General features: G+C 44.6%; 1 protein-coding gene across 2 annotated transcripts in view; it reads left to right on the plus strand.

Annotated features, from left to right (window-relative positions):
* The window catches only part of LOC125451395 (solute carrier organic anion transporter family member 5A1), a 161,633-nt gene that overhangs the window by 131,267 nt on the left and 9,742 nt on the right, over positions 1-20,624 (plus strand). For both annotated transcript variants that reach the window (XM_048528432.2, XM_048528433.2), the window contains 3 exons: positions 10,047-10,206; positions 10,979-11,220; positions 15,455-15,519. In XM_048528432.2, the coding sequence (XP_048384389.1) occupies positions 10,047-10,206; positions 10,979-11,220; positions 15,455-15,519 (467 nt within the window). The remainder of the gene's footprint in view (positions 1-10,046; positions 10,207-10,978; positions 11,221-15,454; positions 15,520-20,624) is intronic.

The raw sequence follows: 20,624 nt of genomic DNA on the forward strand, positions 1-20,624 counted from the left end.
TGGTGTTGGGGAATGAGCCCAGCCAGTTGGGTGAAGTTTCGGTAGGGGATTACTTTGGGATTAGTGATCACAATTCCGTAAGTTTTAGAATACTGATGGACAAAGACAAGAGTAGTCCTAAAGGAAGAGTGCTGAATTGGGGGAAGGCCAACTATAGAAAAATTCGACAGGAGCTGGGGAATGTGGATTGGGAGCAGCTATTTGAGGGTAAATCCACATTAGATATGTGGGAGGCTTTTAAAGAGAGGTTGATTAACGTGCAGGACAGACATGACCCTGTGAAAATGAGGGATAGAAAGGGCAAGATTAGGCAACCGTGGATGACAGGTGAAATTGTGAGACCAGAAAGGAGGGAAAAGGAAGCATACATAAGGTTGAGGCAACTGAAAACAGATGAAACTTTGGAAGAGTATCGGAAAATTCAGACCAATCTGAAACGAAGAATTAAGAGGGCTAAAAGGGGTCATGAAATATCTTTAGCAAACAGGGTTAAGGAAAATCCCAAAGCCTTTTATTCATACATAAGGAGCAAGAGGATAACTAGAGAAAGGGTTGGCCACTCAAGGACAAAGGAGGGAAATTATACGAGGAGTCAGAGAAAATGAGTCAGATTCTTAATGAGTACTTTGCGTCGGTATTCACTGAGGAGAAGGACATGATGGATGTTGAGGTTAGGGATAGATGTTTGATTACTCTAGGTCAAGTCGACATAAGGAGGGGGGAGGTGTTGGGTATTCTAAAAGGCATTAGGGTGGACATATCGCCAGATCCGGATGGGATCTATCCCAGGTTACGGAGGGTAGCAAGAGAGGAAATAGCTGGGGCCTTAACAGATATCTTTGCATCATCTTTGACTAGGGGTGAGGTCTCGGAGGGCTGGAGAATTGCTAATGTTGTTTCCTTGTTTAAGAAGGGTAGCAAGGATAATCCAGGAAATTATAGACGGGTGACCCTGATGTCAGTGGTGGGGAAGCTACTGGAAAAGTTACTGAAGGAAAAGATCTATTTACACTTGGAAGAAAATGGGCTTATTAGTGATAGACAACATGGTTTTGTGCAGGGAAGGTCATGTCTTACCAACTTGAAAGAATTCTTTGAGTAAGTGACAAAGTTGATAGATGAGGGAAGGGCTGTAGATGTCACATACATGGACTTCAGTAAGGCGTTTGATAAGGTTCCCCATGATAGGCTGATGGAGAAAGTGAAGTCGCATGGAGTTCAGGGTGTACTAGCTAGATGGATAGAGAACTGGCTGGGCAACAGGAGACAGAAAGTTGTAGTGGAAGTGACTTTCTCAAAGTGGAGAACTGTGAACAGTGGTGTTCCACAGGGATCCGTGTTGGGACCACTGTTGTTTGTGATATACATAGATGATCTGGAGGAAGGTATAGATGGTCTGATTAGCAGGTTTGCAGATGACACTGAGATTGATGGAGTAACAGATAGTGAAGGGGACTGTTGGAGAGTGCAGCAGAATATAGATAGATTGGAGAGTTGGGCAGATAAATGGCAGATGGAGTTCAATCCAGGCAAATGCGAGGTGATGCATTTTGGAAGATTCAATTCAAGAGCCAACCTGTACCGTAAGTGGAAAAGCCCTGGGGAAAATTGATGCACAGAGAGATCTGAGTGTTCAGGTTCATTGTGCCCTGAAGGTGGCAACGCATGTCGATAGAGTGGTCAAGAAGGCATACAGCATGCTTTCCTTCATTGGATGGGGTATTGAGTACAAGAGTTGGCAGGTCATGTTACAGTTGTATAGGACTTTGGTTCAACCACATTTAGAATACGCCATACAGTTCTGGTCACCACATTACCAAAAGGATGTGGATGCTTTGGAGAGGGTGCAGAGGAGGTTCACCAGGATGTTGCCTGGTATGGAGGGTGCTAGCTATGAAGAAAGGTTGAGTAGATTAGAATTATTTACATTAGAAAGACAGAGGTTGAGGGGGGACCTGATTGAGGTCTACAAAATCATGAGAGGTATAGACAGGGTGGATAGCAAGGAGCTTTTTCCCAGAGTGGGGACTCAATTACTAGGGGTCACAGTTTCAAGGTGAGGGGGAAAGTTCTTTGTGCAGAGGATGGTGGGTGCCTGGAACGCGTTGCCAGCGGAGGTGATAGAGGCGGGCAAGACAGTGTCATTTCAGATATATCTGGACAGGTACATGAATGGGCAGGGAGCAGAGGGATACAGATCCTTGGAAAATAGGCAACAGGTTTAGATAAAGGATCTGGATCGGCGCAGGCTTGGAGGGCTGAAGGGCCTGTTCCTGTGCTGTAATTTTCTTTGTTCTTTGTTCTGTATTCATCCTGGGTTATTGATGATCGCTTTGTACATTCGACATACTAGTAATGCACCAGTGCTCAAGCTAAAAGCTCACCAAATACTTCAAAAGCACTCATTGAACTAACCAGGGTCCTCGCTGAACAAACCCTCAATAATATTGAATATTTAAAGAAATATATTGCTGAACCCAAACTAAATAGATGTTCTGATTGTTGATGATGTTTCTGCAAGAGTGTAACTGGTTGTTCTTGAATAAGAAATGAATATTGTGTATGGTGAGGGAAGAGGAGGTGATTACAATATGTGATTGATCCCATTTAGGCAACGGTACAGGAGTTTTACTTGCCATTAATTTACTCGATTTAACTCTATTAACCACTAATTGTATAGATTCCAAGTTAAAAGATAACACGTTTGTAATCTTCGGTATTTGTGCTGTTATCTTTCTCAGTAGGAAAAATGAAACAAAATTCAACCTTAGTACCAAAAGTAATGTGGCTGCATTGTCCAACAAAGGCGTTAGTAAGAATATAAAAGCAGCCCCTAAAAATCAAAGGCAGCTGTTTAGAATGAGTCACTAACAAACCATGAAAGATAAATACTTTGACTTCTGAAGAGTTATATTCTCAGTGCAAGTTATTTTTGGTCAGTATTTACATTAGAGAAAGAAATCAGCATCAGAGACATTCCAGTGAAACTAGCTAGCAGGATGTTGATGAGGGTCATTAATGAATGAGATAACTGCATAGAGACAGGTATCCCATCACCAAGTCACCCTTTATTTACATGTGCACAGTACCTGGGCTCTGACCAGCCAGCTCAGACCACCCTGGACTGAGGACATTCTCTGAATCTCCAATATATATCTGTCAGCCATAGCTCCCTGATTTCAAAGTCAATGGGATGTACCTGGCCCTTGCTGCAATCATTATAATGAGCCAATTCACAAGATTCTGTTAAAGGCATCACAACTTAATGGTGTTTCAGGAGTTTAATAGGAGTTACATGGGTGTGCTGCGGAATAGAAAGGCCATTCAGCAAATACCATTCAAACCCACGTCACCAGCACATTATCCTGGAATACCAGTCCAGTGGGAAAACTCCAGGACACCTGCTCCGCTCAACGTTTTTACGTTTTGGAGACACGGCTGGGTGGTGTGCAAGTTTCTCGAGGCATCAGTAACTTTAGAGGAGCACAATCTCTGGTTATAATTCACCGGGAAATCTCTGGAAGGTAGTTTTTATGTCCCATAACTCTCATACATCATCTCCATGTTGCTTCAAACTCCCCATGTCCCTCCTGCTTCCCATGCCCCTCATGCCTTCATGGCTATTTTATGTCCCTCTCTGTTCACCCTGTATATCCTGCAAAGACACCTGCCCTATACTCAGTATAAATAGACCTCAGGATATTTTTGAAATGAGCTTTAAAGGAATAAACTTCTAATTCTTTCTTAAGTCATTCATGTGTGAGGATGTCACTGACTAGTCTAGCATTTAATGTCCATCGTGGAGGATGGTTAAAAGTTTGTAATTAGGACCCATTGCTGAGGGCCTGGAGTCACATATAGTCCAGATCAAGTAGGGATGGCAGTTTCCTTCCCTTAAGGACATGAATGAACCAGGTGGGCTTTTCTATCAATTGATAACACTGAGACATCATTAGGCTCTTAGTTTTAGATTTTTAAAAAATTGAATTCAAATCCCACCATCGGTCATGGCAAGGTTCAAACCTAGGTCCCCAGAACATTAACTGGGTCAATATTCTAGCAATAATACCACTAGGCCAGTGCCTCTCCTGAGTGTAGCAATGTAACAGAGCAGTCTTATTCAAAGACAACTCATGATGGAAGGAAATCACTTCCATTCATAACACCTATTTATAAAAAGTAAATGCTTTCAAGTGGTTAAGTGCAATAAAACTAATGAAACAGTCATCCACTTACAACATCAAAGCCAGATAACCTTTTAATAATCTCTTAAAACTCTCCATTAAATTTGTGAACATAGTCTCCATGCTGAGACAAGTTGTTCAGCTTTTATTTGAAACTCAGCCAAGTGTTCATAGAAAAGAACATAGAACATAGAAAAGTACAGCACATTACAGGCCCTTCGGCCCACGATGTTGTGCCGTGGAATAATCCTAATCCAAAAATAAAATAACCTAACCTACATTCCCCTCAATTCACTGCTGTACATATGCGTGTCCAGCAGTCGTTTAAATGTCACTAATGACTCCGCTTCCACGACTACCACTGGTAAACTATTCCATGCGCTCACAACTCTCTGGGTGAAGAACCTCCCTCTGACGTCTCCTCTATACCTTCCTCCTAACACCTTAAACCTCGTGGCAGTCAATCTTGCCCTGGGGAAAAGCCTCTGGCTATCGACTCTATCAATGCCTCTCATTACCTTGTACACCTCAATCAGGTCACCTCTCTTCCTCCTTCTCTCCAGAGAGAAAAGTCTGAGCTCAGTCAACCTCTCCTCATAAGACAAGCCCTCCAGTCCAGGCAGCATCCTGGTAAACCTCCTTTGCACCCTCTCCAAAGCCTCCACATCTTTCCTATAATAGGGCGACCAGAACTGGACACAATATTCCAAGTGTGGTCTCACCAGGGTTTTGTAGAGCTGCAGCATAACCTCGCGGCTCTTAAACTCGATCCCCCTGTTAATGAAAGCCAAAACACCATATGCTTTCTTAACAACCTTATCCACCTGGGTGGCAACTTTGAGGGAGCTATGCACTTGAACACCAAGATCCCGCTGTTCCTCCACACTGCCGAGAATCCTGCCTTTAATCCTATATTCAGCATTTAAGTTCGACCTTCCAAAATGCATCACTTCGCATTTATCCAGGTTGAACTCCATCTGCCATTTCTCAGCCCAGCTCTGCAACCTGTCATAGCCCCAATTACCAAAACAACCATTTGGAAAAATTAAACAAATTAAAGATAACTGAACATTTAAAATACTGATGACAACATGGTGGGGAAGTTTTACTGGCACATATTTCAACAGTTTTGAATGTGTTAAGATGCTTTCTCAATTTGTAAAAGTAATACAATGCATTTTAACATTTGCACTAGTGTTTTTCAACCAGGGTTTCTCAGAAGTCTAGGGCTTACACAAATATACCATCCTTGTGGCATCCGTCAGTCTTGAGAGACCATGGGTCTGCGCCTGGAGAGTTTTGATTCAGCTGCTGATGATAGCTCAGCGTCTGTTGTCGCTGTACAGGCCCACACAGGAGTGACAGTCTCGGTTGCAGTGACTGCATTTGAAGACACTCTCCTCCAGTATTGCCGTGTTGCGGTCTTTCCGTCGAGCGCGCTTTTCCTCAGCGGCAAGCCTCAGTTTCTCCTCTCCTCACTCCAGCCCTCTGCATAGATCCTGTCTCCAGCATGAACGATCGTTTGCGACGTCTTCCCATTTCTCGATGTCCAGGTCCATTGACTTCATGTCCCTTTTGCAGACGTCTTTGTAACAAAGATGAAGTTGCCCTCGTGCTCTCTTGCCGATGGCCAATTCCCTGTACAGCACATCTTTCGGGATCCTCCCGTCCGGCATACGATGTATGTGACCCAACCAGCGGAGGCGGCATTGTTGGAGTAGGGTGAAGAGGCTGGGTACCTAGGTGCGGGTGCGGACTTCGGTGTTGGTGACTCGGTCGGTCCACTTGGTGTCCAGAATGCGTCTTAGGATGCGAAGATGGAAAGCGTAGAGACGCCGCTGTTGTCTGGGGTAGAGGCTCCAGGTCTCGCTGCCGTAAAGCAGTGTGCTGAGGACGCACATCCTGTAGACTGCAATCTTGGTGGTCGTCATCATCTTTAAGTCCTCCCAGACTCTCTCTGTCAGCCTGGCGAATGTGGAGGCTGCTCCTCCGATCCACCTGTTGATCTCGGAGTCCAGGGAGAGGCTGTCTGTGATGGTGGAGCCGAGGTACAGGAATTCATGGACTACCTCCAGCTCGTAGTTGTTGATGGTGATGACAAGGGGGTGCTCAACGCCGTGACCCAGCACGTTGGTCTTCTTCAGGCTAATAGGCTGAATTCCTGGCAGGCTCTTGAGAGGTTGCCCATATGGCACTGCGGTTGCTCTTCAGAGAGTGCTGCCAACGCTGCATCGCCTGCAAACACGAACCTTGGTTTTTGCCCTCAGGTGGGACAGACTGAACAGCCTTCTGTCCGATCTGGTGTGGAGGTAGACACCATCAGTTGATGTTCCAAATTGGTGTTTCAGCATGACTGCGAAGAATATGCCGAACAGGGTGGGGGTAAGCACACAGCCCTGCTTCACACCGCTGCGGATGTTGAAAACCTCTGAAGAAGAGCCATCAAATTGAACGACGCCTTTCATATCCGCGTGAAATGATTGGACTATTCTGTGGAGTCTCAGAGGACAACCAATCCTGGCAAGGATTTTGAACAAACCATCTCTGCTCACAAGGTCGAATGCCTTCGTGAGGTCAATGAAAGCGACGCAGAGTGGCTGTATTGCTCTTGGCATTTCTCTTGTAGCTGTTGGAGGGAGAAGATCATGTCGATTGTGGAGCGTTCTGACCTGAAACCACACTGAGATTTGGGGTATACACTTTCGGCGATTTTCTGTAGTCTGTTCAGGACCACGCGGGTGAAGACCTTCCCAACGATGCTCAGCAGCGAGATTCCTCTGTAGTTGTTACAGTCGCTTCTGTCCTCATTGTTCTTATAGAGGGTGACAATGTTGCAGTCTCTCATGTCTTGTGGCACCATTCCCTCCTCCCAGCACTGGCACAGTAGTTCCAGCAGGTGGCTGAGCTGAACTCCCCCTTTGCACACTTGATGACCCCACACTTGGTGCCTCCCAACCCTGGTGCCTTCCCAGTGGGTAAGCTGTCGACGGCTCTGCTCAGCTCGTCAGCAGTCGGCAATGCGTCCAGCTCCTCCATGACCGGTAGATATTCCACGGTGTCTAACACATTGTCCGAGATGTCGTTTTACCTGGAGTAGAGTTTGGAGTAATGCTCCACCCATCTCTCCATCTGCTGGCTTTTGTCTTTGATGATCTCGCCTGTCCTGGATTTTAGTGGAGCTGTCTTGCGCTGGGTTGGACCAATGGCTTTCTTGATCCCATCATACATTCCACGTATGTTGTCTGTATTAAGTGATAACTGGACGCTTTTGCATAGTTGTAACCAGTAGTTATTTGCACAGTGTCTGGCTGTCTTCTGTGCATTGTTTCTTGCTGTCCTCAGTGCTTGCAGTGTTACCTGGGTAGGTCGATGTCTGTGTTTCAACAGTGCAGCACGCTTCACCTCAATGGTCACGTTGAGCTCATTCGCATTTGCTTCAAACCAGTCCTGTGTCTCGCTCCGCTCCTTTCCGAAGGTCTTCAATGCAGTGCTGTGGATAGTGTCCCTTAGAGAGTCCCATCTCTGCTGAGAAGCTCCTTCTGGTGGGTCTGCAAGGAGGGCGTCCTCCAGTGACTTGGAGAATACTGCGGCTTTGCCTGAATGTTGGGTCATAGTAGCATTGATACGCTGCTTGCCTGCAGGCTTGGCATAGCGCATCTTCTTTGGTTGGAGTCTGATTTTGCAGCAAACCAGGGAGTGATCCTGTCACAGCCGGCACTCTGAAAGGACCGAGTCATGAGCACGTTTTTCAGGTGGCTGCGTCTCGTGAGGATCAGATCCAGCTGGTGCCAGTGTTTGGAGCAGGGATGTCTCCATGAAACTTTGTGCTGAGCTTTGGCCTGGAAATAGGGTGTTGGTGACACATAGTTCATGGAGCGTGCAAAGCTCGAGCAATCGTTGTCCATTGTCATTCATATTGCCGATCCCATACTGTCCCAGACAGCCTGGCCAGGAGTCGTGGTCGGCACCCACTCTGGCGTTGAAGTCGCCACGTAGCAGAAACCGTTCCTGATTTGAGATCGCCTGTAATTTCCTTCAAAGCTGATCATAAAACTCATCCTTTGCATCTTGTGTGGAATAGAGGGTTGGAGCATAAGCGCTGATAAGGTTGGCAGGCCCATCAAAGATGTGCAGTTGAAGTGAGAGGATCTGCTCCGATCCAGCCTTGCTGGGTTCCACCAACTTCAACAGCGAGTTCTTCATGGCAAAGCCGACACCGTGCTCTCTGGTCTCGTCTATGCCTTTCCTCTGCCAGAAGAAGGTAAAGTCTCTCTCACGAAAGGTCCCCGATTCTGGGAGCCTTCTCTCTTGAAGAGCTGCAATGTCCACATGGAGTCGGAGCAGTTTGTTGTTAATCACTGCTGTGTTGCGGGTGTTGCTGATCTCTCGAAGGTCGTCTGATAGACCAGTTGCCATGGTCCGTACGTTCCAGCATCCAAGCCTGAATGCTGGCTTCTTCCCTTGTTTCCTTGTGTTTTGCTTGGTGCAGTGTTTACAGTCCGTGATTCAGGATACTTGTATCCCTAAGCCCATCATTCCATTTGAAAAGCATAACAAAATAGAGAGCCCAGTGTATCCCTAAGCCCCATGCACTCAGTGGAGTGGGCGGACTGTGGTGGGACAGCACCTAATTGGCTGGGGGCTGTCCAGCTTGAGGCGGGCAGTAGCTGTCCAGTGAGAGGCGATGGCCTCTCCCTCCATCGAAAGCAACCCCTGGCGCCTTGCTCTATGCCAATCGAGCGCGGCTTATAACTGGTGACAGCTGCTTTCTGTGTTTTGCCGCCGCGGTGAGGCGACGCTGGAGTGTCCTCTCCAGGGCGCAGGCCTGGCCAGGGTTTTATGAGAGATCAGCAGTTGCCCATGCAGCATGTCTCCCCTCTCCACGTCACCAGTGTTGTCCGAGGGAAGGGCAGGGGCTGATACAACTTCGCACTGGCCTCGTCGCAGGAGTTGCCAGAACGAGGTTGGACATAACATCAGACTGTCTCAGGGACTCCGGCTCTGGATTTATCCTCAGGATTTACTCCCAAAGCCTTTCCCATGATTGGGTATGGCCACAAGGCAGCGGAGGTTTAAAATCAGAGTTTTCTTTCTCTTAGATGGACTGCCCTCCCAGGCTTACGAGTTCCATCTACCTGAATAAAAATTATTGGGGGTTATGTAGACACTGGGCTGGGGTTTTATAAACATTATTGAGGTTTATTAAAACATATTGGGTTATTTAAAATTACCCGGTGTTATATACCATAGTCACTTGAAAATTGTACTGAGTACAGAGCTTGCTTTCCTAGCACAAAAACTAAAATAAAATACTTATTACATGTGACCATTTTACAATACGTTATAGTTTTTATAAATGTGTACTATTTTGAATTGAATTTTGAATTGTTTAATGGTGTTTTACTTCAGTTGGGGTTTCTCAGAATAAATTCTAAGTTGAACCGGTGGAATTAAGTTGCAGATAAGAGGTGACCTCATTAAATGGTGAATCAGGCTTCAGGGAAGAAATAGCCTACAATAGTTCCTAAATCTCTCTGAAGGTGCTATAGCAAAGAAAGTTTACATCAATTGACACAAGAAAGGAAAGAAAAAGAAAAATTGCTTAGAAATTATTGAAATATACTGGCTGTAATATAACTCTGACCATTATATGACCTCCAGATTAGATAGCTGCTATTTAGTGACATGGGACATGGATTCAGAAGGACGTTGCCAATATCAGCCTAAACCTATCCACCATTAGCAAAAAGAAATGGTGATACCCATCATTCCATTTGAAAAGCATAACAAACTAGCGAGCGCAGTGTATTTTTTTTGCAGAGGGAATGACGTTAGTAATGGCTGTTTGTGTTTTCCTTTCAGCCCTTCACTTACAATGGCTCACAGAAATCTAACAGGAGGCTGCAACGTGAACTGTGCGTGCAGAACCCATGAGTATGAGCCTGTCTGTGGATCGGATGGGATCACGTACTTCAGCCCTTGCTTAGCTGGTTGTTCAAATGTTGTCAATGAAAGTACAGGGGTGAGTAACTGCTACCACACAGTTGTGAATGCCAAAATAACATTCCCCTACAACTGACTGACACGCACAGTTGAAGTGCACTGACAGTGAGTTTGATTTAGTAAGGCGTGTAAAATTGGAGATTTTATTTTCCATTGAAGTCAATGAAGATAAAATCAACGCTGAAGTCACTAAGTATCATTGAACTATTAAAATAAAATTTGAGAAAGAATTCAAGCCACTCAGTCAAAAGATACAGAGGTCAGGGCATTTCTATGATTAAAGGCAGGTGGCGTGCTTTCAATATTAATCTCTATAAATGCAAATTGAAAACAGTGCTGCAGGATATAATTGCAGCTCCAGCATTGACTTCTTAAGAAAGGTGAGGGAGAGAAACCAGAACTTTAAAGAAGTTTTTTTCTAACATTTCTTGTAGGGAGTCTTGGGGAAATTATGATTAATAAAGAGGCATCTTGTGTGTAAAGGAGGAACAACTATAATGTAGTGTAAAAGGGCAATGTCTAACTAATGTAGTGGAGAATAAACAAACATCAGAACGAGTGAAACAGTGGATATCGTTCCTAAAAATGAACTTTTCTTTTATATTTGAATAAGTTTCTGCCAGTTTCTTAAGAAATCGGTTTATTGACATGAATGTGTTTAGTAGGAAAATGATTGGATGATGTTGCAGAACAATTGTATACGAGTGGTACCAATTAGTGCAGTGACTGAAAGAAGACACACTAATTTAAAACAGTGCTCCTCTTCCTGAGTCTCAAATATGTTTTTACAGATGAAGAACTACACTGACTGTGCCTGTGTTCAAAGCCGGCAGGTGATAACGCCCCCTACCGTCGGTCAGAGAAATCAGCTCCGATTGGTCATTGTGAAAACGTATTTGAATGAGAATGGCTATGCTGTGTCTGGCAAGTGTGAACGGACGTGCAATACACTGATCCCTTTTCTGATATTTCTTTTCATCGTCACGCTCATCACAGCTTGTGCACAGCCATCAGTGATCATAGTAACACTCAGGTAAGATCCTGCAGCTGTGGGCTGGAGTCAACTAGGCATGGGGATGCAAGAGATTGTATCAGAATATACTCATTGACATGTTTCATTCATTGTCACATTACGTCCTGGTGAAACTTTTTAGTGTCAATATGCTGAATCCTTTCTGTCACATGAGCTAATCAGCATCCATTTGGGCAACTCCTGAGGTAAACTTTCCAAGCCTTCTTTGAAATGTAATGACATGTGTCTGTCTGTACGGGTTGATCTCATCACCCTATTTCTGCTGCTGACAATAGTTTCCTGAAACAAGATTGGGAGAACAAGAACGATATTGTGTACCACTCAGTGTATCCATGGACATTGCCGTCACTGATATTTTGTTCATAATTCTTTTTAAGATAATTTAATGATTAGCCAGGATTTAGGCATTTCCCATTCCTAGTCCTTGTCTAACAGGAAGGTAACCAATCTATGTGCCGTTGCTTCTTCAGTCGTTATCATAGAGTGCCTGACAGCACCTTCATTGGGAAAGGCTGTCTTAATAAAAAGCCAGTCAGGCTATTAATTGGTTACTGGTGGATCTATCCTGGGGTCAAAGCTCAAGAAATGCCCGTCTGTCAGAGGTCCTCGATGCCATTAGCACCACCAGGGGTGTGGTGGTATTTAGTGGCAATGTGATATCAAACTGCTGGTTGAATACCAGGGGACCTGGATTGTGGTCCTTACATGAGCAACAGTAAGGAACCTCAGTTGGCCTCAGGGCAGGAGGTCCATCCATGAGCCTTCGCACTCAGGACTAAGGTGGGACAGGAGCAGGAGAGTGGGGTCTGTACCCTGTAACCTCCAGTCCAATTGAAGCTTCTGAAGAAGGGTCCTGACCCGAAACGTCAAGCTTTCCTGCTCCTCTGACGCTGCTTGGCCTGCTGTGTTCATCCAGCTTCACACTGTGTTATCTCACATACTCCAGCATCTGCAGTTCTTATTATCTCTTTCCCAAAATTCACTCTGGACTGCAAATCTTAAGTTTGCATAAGACCTTGGTCGCCCAAGAACTAAAACTGGGAAGCCCCTGCAGATTCAGGGTACAACTTTGATTCCAGTCTCTTATGAGAAGGAGTTGATGCAGTAAAAGGCTTGGGCCAGGGCTGATAGGATGAAATTGGTTGTGAACAATTTGCCTTGATTGGCTCAACATTTTTCAATGAGAAAATGGCAGCCTGAGTGAAGCCCTAATGAAATGCTCAGAGGTTTTACAGGGAAGCCTAAGGACTGTCAAAGGGGTCAAGGCCACCTTACATATATTTGACCAAGAAGCAATTCTGTGATTCTGCAAGGCCCGTCCAGTGCCATTGGCCTTATGAGCAAAAGTATAGGCAGAAATCAGAGGCTGGGAAGCGAGGGAATTGTCAAACCTTTCCACTTTGCAGAATGGACAGCACTGTGATTGTGAAGCCTGATGGTTCTGTTTGCTTTAGTGAGGATTTTAAACAAATGGTAAATCACTTCTTGCAGGTGAATAAATACCCAATCCCTCACATAGCGGACTGATACACAAAGTTAGCAGGGGGACAGGGGGTGCTGTCCTTCACAAAGCTGGATGAGCTATGCGTATGTGCAACTGTGATAAGATTTATGCTACAGTTAATACCCATAACGGTTTGTACCAATATGCGAGTTGGCGTTTTCGGGTATCATCAGTCTTTGCCATTTTCCAGCAGACCGTAGAGTACATTTTGCAAGGTCTACCTCAGGACACCATTTTTCTTGGATGACATACTAATAACTGGAAAGACCTATAAAGAGCATTTAGAGACCAAAAACAAAGTTGCTGGAAAAGCTCAGCAGGTCTGGCAGCATCTGTGGAGGAGAAAATAGAGTTAACGTTTCGGGTCTGATGACCCTTCCTCGGAACAGGTTTCCCGTTTCCCGACAAAGATGTCCAGTTATAGCTATTGAGGTGAAAGCAGAAGATTACGTGAACAAGACTGTTCAGAGCCATGGTTGACTGCGCAACATAAATCTCACTCAACAAATCATTTCAACAAAAAATGGGGAACTGTACCTGGTCTTTATTGGATGGACAATCTTTCAGGTTCGTAAAAACAAAAGAACTGCAGATGCTGCAAATCAGAAACAAAAACATAAATTGCTGGAAAAAATATTAAGAAGTCTGGCAGCATCAGTGAAGAGAAATCAGAGTTAACGTTTCGGGTTGAGTGACCGTTCCTCAGAACTGTTAATGACTCCAAAATGCCCATTTACGTTTCCTTTAAATTGACTGTATTTCTTAACTCTCAACTACTTAACACTTAACCCGCAACTGAATTACAAAACAGCTTAATTAAATAAGCGATAAAAACCAAAAGAACCGTGGCTGCTATAAATCAGAAATGAAAACAAAAAACCCTTGAGTTCTGAGGAAGAATCACTAGACCCGAAATACGAACTCTGATTCCTCTCCACAGATGCTGCCAGACCTGCTGAGCTTTCCTAGCAATTTCTGTTTTTGTTTATTAGCTAAGCTGTGCATAAGGAAACAAAGCCACAGGAATCTCATGTTGAGGGAGCAAACACCTGTGTCACCATCAACATCACAGAGGCACAAGCTTACAAAAGAGTTATTGAAGTGGCTGATATACAACATGTTTATGAGGGCCTGACTTTTCCGCAGCTTCCAGATGTAGCACAGTGACTGAAAGCAGAAGTTATTCGGTATGTGACATGAGTAACAGCTGAGAAGGATGTTGTTTTGGCTGCAATGACATTCACAAACCTTGTCTGACTTGATTCCACCTGAACACCTCTATTATGAAATTACAGAAAGCTATTTATTACTTGCCTGTAAACTGACAGTCAGAATTCTCAATATGCTTGGTTGTCCAGTTGGCCACCAGTGATAACATGCTGGATGAGTAATCCAGAGAATGTGAATTCAGATCCCACATTGGCAAATTGGAGGTTCTGAATTTAGTTCAGAAAATATAGAAATAAGCAGCTGTTATGTTTGAAAAAGAACGACCACAGACATGTCAGACTGTTGTAAAAACCCAACTGATTCATACGTGTTCTTCTGGGAAAGCAACCTCCCGTCTTTATCTGATCTGACCTCTGTGTGATGCCAGACACATTAATGTGTTTGGTTCTTAACAGCCCTGACGACAGTTGGAGCAAACTGCTGTGAGATAATGTCCATCAGGCCATTGCGAAGTGATTTTCCTAGCAAGAATCTAAAACTGAGAATGGACTTTTCACAAATGCTGATTTCGATTTTTTTAATTTGGTCTATGCCAATTAATTTCCAATTTCAAACTGGCTTGCAAGTGCTTAAAATATTGGTTAGTTCAGTTGGCTGGACAGCTGGTTTGTGATGCAGAATGATGCCAACCATGTGGGTTCAGTTCCTGCACTAGCCAAGGTTGCCATGAAGGATTGTCCTTGTCAATCTCCTGCCTCACCTCAGTGTGGTGACCCTCAGGATAAACCACGTACAGTTAGCACGCACGCGCGCTCTCTCTTTCTCAAACTCCACAGTCTTTTCTCAGCCTCAGCAGTCAATCGGTGTTTGGATACATTTTCATCATAGTTTGCAGTGAAAAAGGAGGTAAAAGTGAATGTTTTCTGAAGAAGGGTCTAGGCCTGAAACATCAGCTTTCCTGCTCCTATGATGCTGCTTGGCCTGCTGTGTTCATCCAGCTCTACATCTTGTTACCTAAGTGAATCATGTGTTTTCTTGCCTGTGCATACAAGGTAACATGTACTATTGCATGCCTGCAGGTATCTCGTTTTTGGCAAGTGACATTTTTACATAAATCTATATTGCCTAAATGTCTGTCCGCCTTTGCTTTCAAAATGTCCATGGCGTTAGCAACACACTGTACCTCGTTCTGTTTTTTTCCCAGGGACAGGATCAAATCATTGATGATGCACTGCCAACAAGTAGTATGGAAAAGCTCCCTCCCCATCCTTCCCCAGCTATAGAACAGAGAAGGTGGAGAGCTAGGAGCATTTCATTGGCTCTTCTTTATGGCTGGAAATTGCAGGAAAGGAATGAAGTTTTTAAAAGTGATGAAGAAATACGTGGTCCTTAATTGATAATGGTCTTTGCTGGCTGGGCATTAACACCACTAAGTGGCATGCTGTGGGAACATGAGGATTCAAATCTGGGCTTAGAGAATCATGTTCCTGTGCCTTCAACAAAAATATTATTCTTCATGACATAGTGACACAAACTAAATTAAGTATTTTTCTGTTTTAGGTCTGTAGAAGATCAAGAGAGACCTTTTGCTCTGGGAATGCAATTTGTTCTGTTACGAACCCTTGGTAAGTGACCAGTATCTTATATCTCTCGAGTAGGTATAAATTCCTCACCATCCAAACTCTAAACACTGTGGCAGTGTCTATGGTTTGAAAAATTAAAATCTTCTACAATTACAAGCTATTATAGCTGTGATCTCTCTACATATTTGCTGGCAGACTATAGGGGGCCTCTTGTAGAACCCCATCAAGGTGATTACCCCTTCTTGTTCCTGAACTCCACCCCTCAGAAATATCCAAAGTATAACAGTAATGTTTTCCTTAATCAAAAAAAGCCACACACCACTCTCCCCCTCCCCGACTTTCTTGTAACCTTTTCTATCCTTCCTGTAGCATTCTAAACCCAAGAACTTAGGTAATGCACAGGAGGAAGGTCAGCTGGCCATTTGGGGTTGCATTGAGCAGAGGATGAAATGCATTCTTACACCGTCTGCAGCTGTAAATCAGAAGAGTGTGTATGTGTGCGCATGCATATGCCTGTGTGTATATCTGCATGTGTGTGTCTGTATTTGTGTGTGTCTCTGCATGTGTGCCTGTGTGTCTCTCTGTGTCTGTGTGTGTGTGTTGTGTGTCTGTGTCTTCCTCTGTGTCTGTCTGCATGTGTGTATGTATGTGTCTCTGTGTATGTCTGTATGTCTGCATGTGTGTCTGTGTCTGTGTGTATGTCTGTGTGTGTCTGTGCATGTGTGCTTGCGTGTGCGTGTCTGTGCATGTGGATGTCTGTGTGTGTGTCTGTACGTATCTGGGTGTGTGTCTGTGCGTGTGTGCGCGCATGTGGATGTGTTTATGTGCGTGTGCATGCGTTCATGTGTGTGTGCGTCTGTGTGTGGCTGCATCAGTGGTATGTGAGAAGGAGGACGACTATACCTGCTCGACTGCTGCCCGCTGTTTCTGTGATGGCTGCTCCAGTACTTGGAAGCAGCATCTCCTTCATTGGGCAGAGCATACGCCGTCATGCCTGTCCATCCTGACACATACTGCTTTCTCTAGCTGTAGGCAGCTATAGGGATAGGTTGAATAGGTTGGGCCTATTCTCCTTGGATCATTGGAGGCTGAGGTTTATAAAGTCATGAAGGGCATGGATAGGGCGAATAGCCACAGTCTTTCCCCCTGGGGTGGGGAGTCCAAAGCCAATAGGCATAGGTTTAAGGTGAGAGGAGAAAGATATGAAAAGAATCTGAGCGGTAATTCTTTCACACAGAGAGTTCTGCGTGCATGGAATGAGCTACCAGAGGAAATGATGGGGGCTGGTACAATTATATAATTTAAAAGGCATCTAGATGGGTATACGAATAAGAAAGATTTAGTGGGAAATGGGCTAAATGCTGGCAAATGGGACTAGATTAATTTAGAATATCTGTTTGGCATGGATGAGTCAGACCGAAGGGTCTGATTCTGTACTGTATACAGCTCTATGAATCTATGTCGGTGCTTGGTGGGTGTTTATTGCATGTCCCTCTTCTTAATTTGACCTTGACCTTCCCCTAATCCCTTAGCAGAGAAAGGAAAGTGTGGCAATGAGTGTTGTGCAATGTGTTTGGGTCTTCTGGCTGTTATGATTGAAGAGCTGACACCGTGCCTAGTCTGTGAGATGTGGATGTGAGACTTACGTCAGTGCTTATTGTGAGATGAAGCTGTGACAGACATTAGGTATGAATTGTGATTGATAATGGTTATTGACGGTGGGTGAATGGGGTGACTGAGTTCCTGATGCTGTTAATGGCATTGGAAGATGCTGAGTTTGACTGCTCATGAGAGGTCAATGAACTTCTTTCAACACTGCATCCAGGTCTTCAGAACTAGGTTCATGACAGGAACCACTACCGATTTCTGCTTTTGCAAAGTTTCTGCGGAAAGTTTCCAAGCCCCTTATAGATAGGGAGCCTGCCTTTCCTGTCACCTGCTACCACAACATCACCATCGCAGCTTTGACAAGGCTTCTTCCCCAGTGGTGACAAAATTCAGTGCTCCTTTTGCTGCAACTGGTTCCTGAATTGTCCCCAATCAGATTGTCGCTGTAGTGGTTCAGCCTGTGTGCTGGTCAGGTGCACAAATGTGGGTTACCCAGACGCTGACAGAGTGTTGGCTGTATGGAAGACTAATGTAATCCAGCAAATGGCATAATGTTTGTGTTTTTTGAGCAGTGGCTATTTGTGGCCAAAATTTGTATAATCTGACAAGCTGCTGAGTCGAAGAAGTTATAGTTAAGTATTAGCCATGAGTTTGGGCATGCCAATTGTGCCACCATCTGTCAAGATGCTGTATTGCACCCTGTGAATAGAAGTTTTAATCCTTTCATTGCTGACTCTGTTATGACCCAGCTGTGGTTGAGTTGGCGAAGTGGTGGTGTAGTGGTAATGTCGCTGGTTTGGTAATCCCTGGGATATATAGGTTCAAATCCCTTGGTAGGAAAGTGTGACACTTGAATTCAATTAAGATCTGGAATAAACAGCTATTCTAGTGGTGACTACAAGGGGTCCCTGATTTATGAACATGATCAGATACATTGGTGTAAATCTAATTATCTGAAATGCAAGCATTTCCTGGCAACACTACGCACTTTTCACTGCACTCCTGTCCATGAGTACACATAACAATAAAATCTTATGAACAGCTCCTTTATATTGTGCATTGTGTTCTGACTTGATTGATTTATGTGCAGACTCTAGAACGGTCTGGGGTCACTGCTTGTCAGCACTCACCTGGATCATCTAATGTCCTTTAGGGAAGAAAATCTATCATCCTTATTTGGTCTGGTCTACAGATGACTAATATCAACTTGGCTGACTGACTATTTCCTTTTAAATTCATTCATGGCCTCTGGGCATTTCCTGAGATTGGTTGGCTTGCTGAGCTGGTTTGTTGTTCCGCAGATGTTTCGTTTCCATGCTGGGTAACATCCTCAGTGCAGCCTCCGATGAAGCGTCAGTGTGTTTTCCTGCCTGGTGTTTAAACTCTGGAGTCTGTTGATATGGATTGCCTCACTTCCGGTTTTCCTTCGTAATGGAGTGTATATGGGGTCAAGTTCAATGTGTTTATTAATAGCATGCTTCGTGGAGTGCCAGGCTTCTAGGAATTCCTGTGCCTGTCTCTACTTAGCTTGTCCCAGGATTCTGGTGCTGTCCCAGTTGAACTGGTGGTTCTCCTGGTCCGTGTGGATTGAGATGAGTGAGTATTGGTCATGACTTTTTGTGGCCAGTTGGTGCTCATGTTCCCTTGTTGTTAGTTTCCTTCCTGTTTGTCCGATGTAGTGTTTCTCACAGTCTCTACACGGGATCTTGTAGATGACACTGGTCCTGTCCATGTGGGAGAGTGGGTCTTTAGTTCGGGTGAGCAGTTGTTGTAGGGATGATGTGGGCTTGTGTGCCACCCTGATGCCCAGCGTTCATAGAAGGCTAGTAGTGAGGTCCGATGAGTTCCTGATGTAGGGTAGTGTGTTGGGGCGTGTAGTATCTTCCTGATGTTGTTTTTCTGACCCAGTTCTTTGGATATCCATTATCCTTGAAAACCTGGAAGAGGTATTCTTCTTCTTCTTGGTGTAGTTCCGTGTTGCTGCAGTGTGTTGTTGCCCTTTTAAATAGTGTTTGCACGCAACTTGGTTTGTGTGTGTCAGGATGGTTACTGTTGAAGTTCAGTATCTGGTCTGCATGTGTGGCTTTTCTGTGTACTTTCATTTGCAATTCCCCATTTGTCTTGCGCTCTACCATGACGCCCGGGAATGGGGGCTGTTTGTTGCTCTCCTGCTCTCTGGTGAATTTTATTCCGGTGGGGGTGTTGTTTATAAGTTTATGTGTCTCTTCTAATTTGGTCCGTTTAACAATGACAAAGGTGTCATCCACGTAGCGTATCCATAGTTTTGGTTGAATTTGTGGAAGGGCCGTCCTTTCTAGTCTTTACATCACTGCCTCAGCTATGAGTCCAGAGATAGGTGATCCCATGGGTGTCCCGTTGATTTGTTTGTATGTTTTGCCGGTGAAAGTGAAGTGGGTGGTGAGGCATAGGTTCAGTAGTTTTGAGCATGTTGTCTGCGGAGATGGTTTCGCTGGGGCCAAAACCTTATGGACATGCTTGGCTGGGCTAGCCATTTATTGTCCATTCCTAGTTGTCACTTGAACTGACTGACCTGCTCAGAGGGCAGTTAAGTATCAGCAACATTGCTGTTGCTCTGGAGTCACACTTAGGGAATGGGTAATAAATGCTGGCCTAGCCAGTGACATTTACATTCCTGGAATAAGTGAAGCAAACAAAAGATGGTGGCTGGTCACCTTTTTGAACTGTTGCAGTGCTCTTAGATCCTGTTACTTGGGTTGGTCCATGGCTTCAACCCAGTAAAGATGAAAGAGCAGCGCTGTGTGACGTAGAGGACAGCTATTGTGTTCCATACACCTGCAGGCAGTGTTTCTTTAGGTGGTGAAGGTCACAGGAAGGTGCTGTCAAAGAGGTTTTAAGGAGTTGTTGCAGTGTAGATTGTACACATTGCAGTTAGACTATGGTCAGGTTGGAAGGAGTGAATGTGGATGAGGAACTCCTGACTCAATGTTTTACAGCTGAAATAGTGGGCATCCAGCAATAACTAATAGCTTCTTTTGTGCTAAGCCAACAGCACTTTCCATTTCTTTGCTGATGTTTGAGTGTAGGCTTCTGGGCTGGAAGTTGGAGTAACTGGATTTCATGGACAGGACGTGCCAGAGTAATTTTCTGTTTTGACTAACAGCTACTGTTGTGGGTGCCCTGGAGCAGCTTGCTTAGAGGAGTGACTAGTAATGGGATACAGGTTTCCTGTGTGAAGGCTGTGATAGCCCATAGTGTTTGCTGCATTAATACGTTCCTTATAATCAACTGGGTGAATGAATTGATGAAGACTAGTTTTTGTGTTGTGTGGATTTAGATCTTCGTTTGGATCATAAAACTGAGCTGAATTGGGCCATCCAGCCCATTGAATCTGCTCCGCCAGTTGATTATATGTTTGTTATATATGATTTTCAACCCCATTTGCCTTGTAACTCTTGATCCCCTTACTAATCAAGAACTGACCTGTCTATACCTTAAACACACAATGACTTAGCCTCCAAACCCTTTTGCGGCCATGTGTACCTGGGTGGCTCAATGGT

Source organism: Stegostoma tigrinum, chromosome 5 (assembly GCF_030684315.1).
Source record: "Stegostoma tigrinum isolate sSteTig4 chromosome 5, sSteTig4.hap1, whole genome shotgun sequence".
Taxonomy (NCBI): Eukaryota; Metazoa; Chordata; class Chondrichthyes; order Orectolobiformes; family Stegostomatidae; genus Stegostoma; species Stegostoma tigrinum.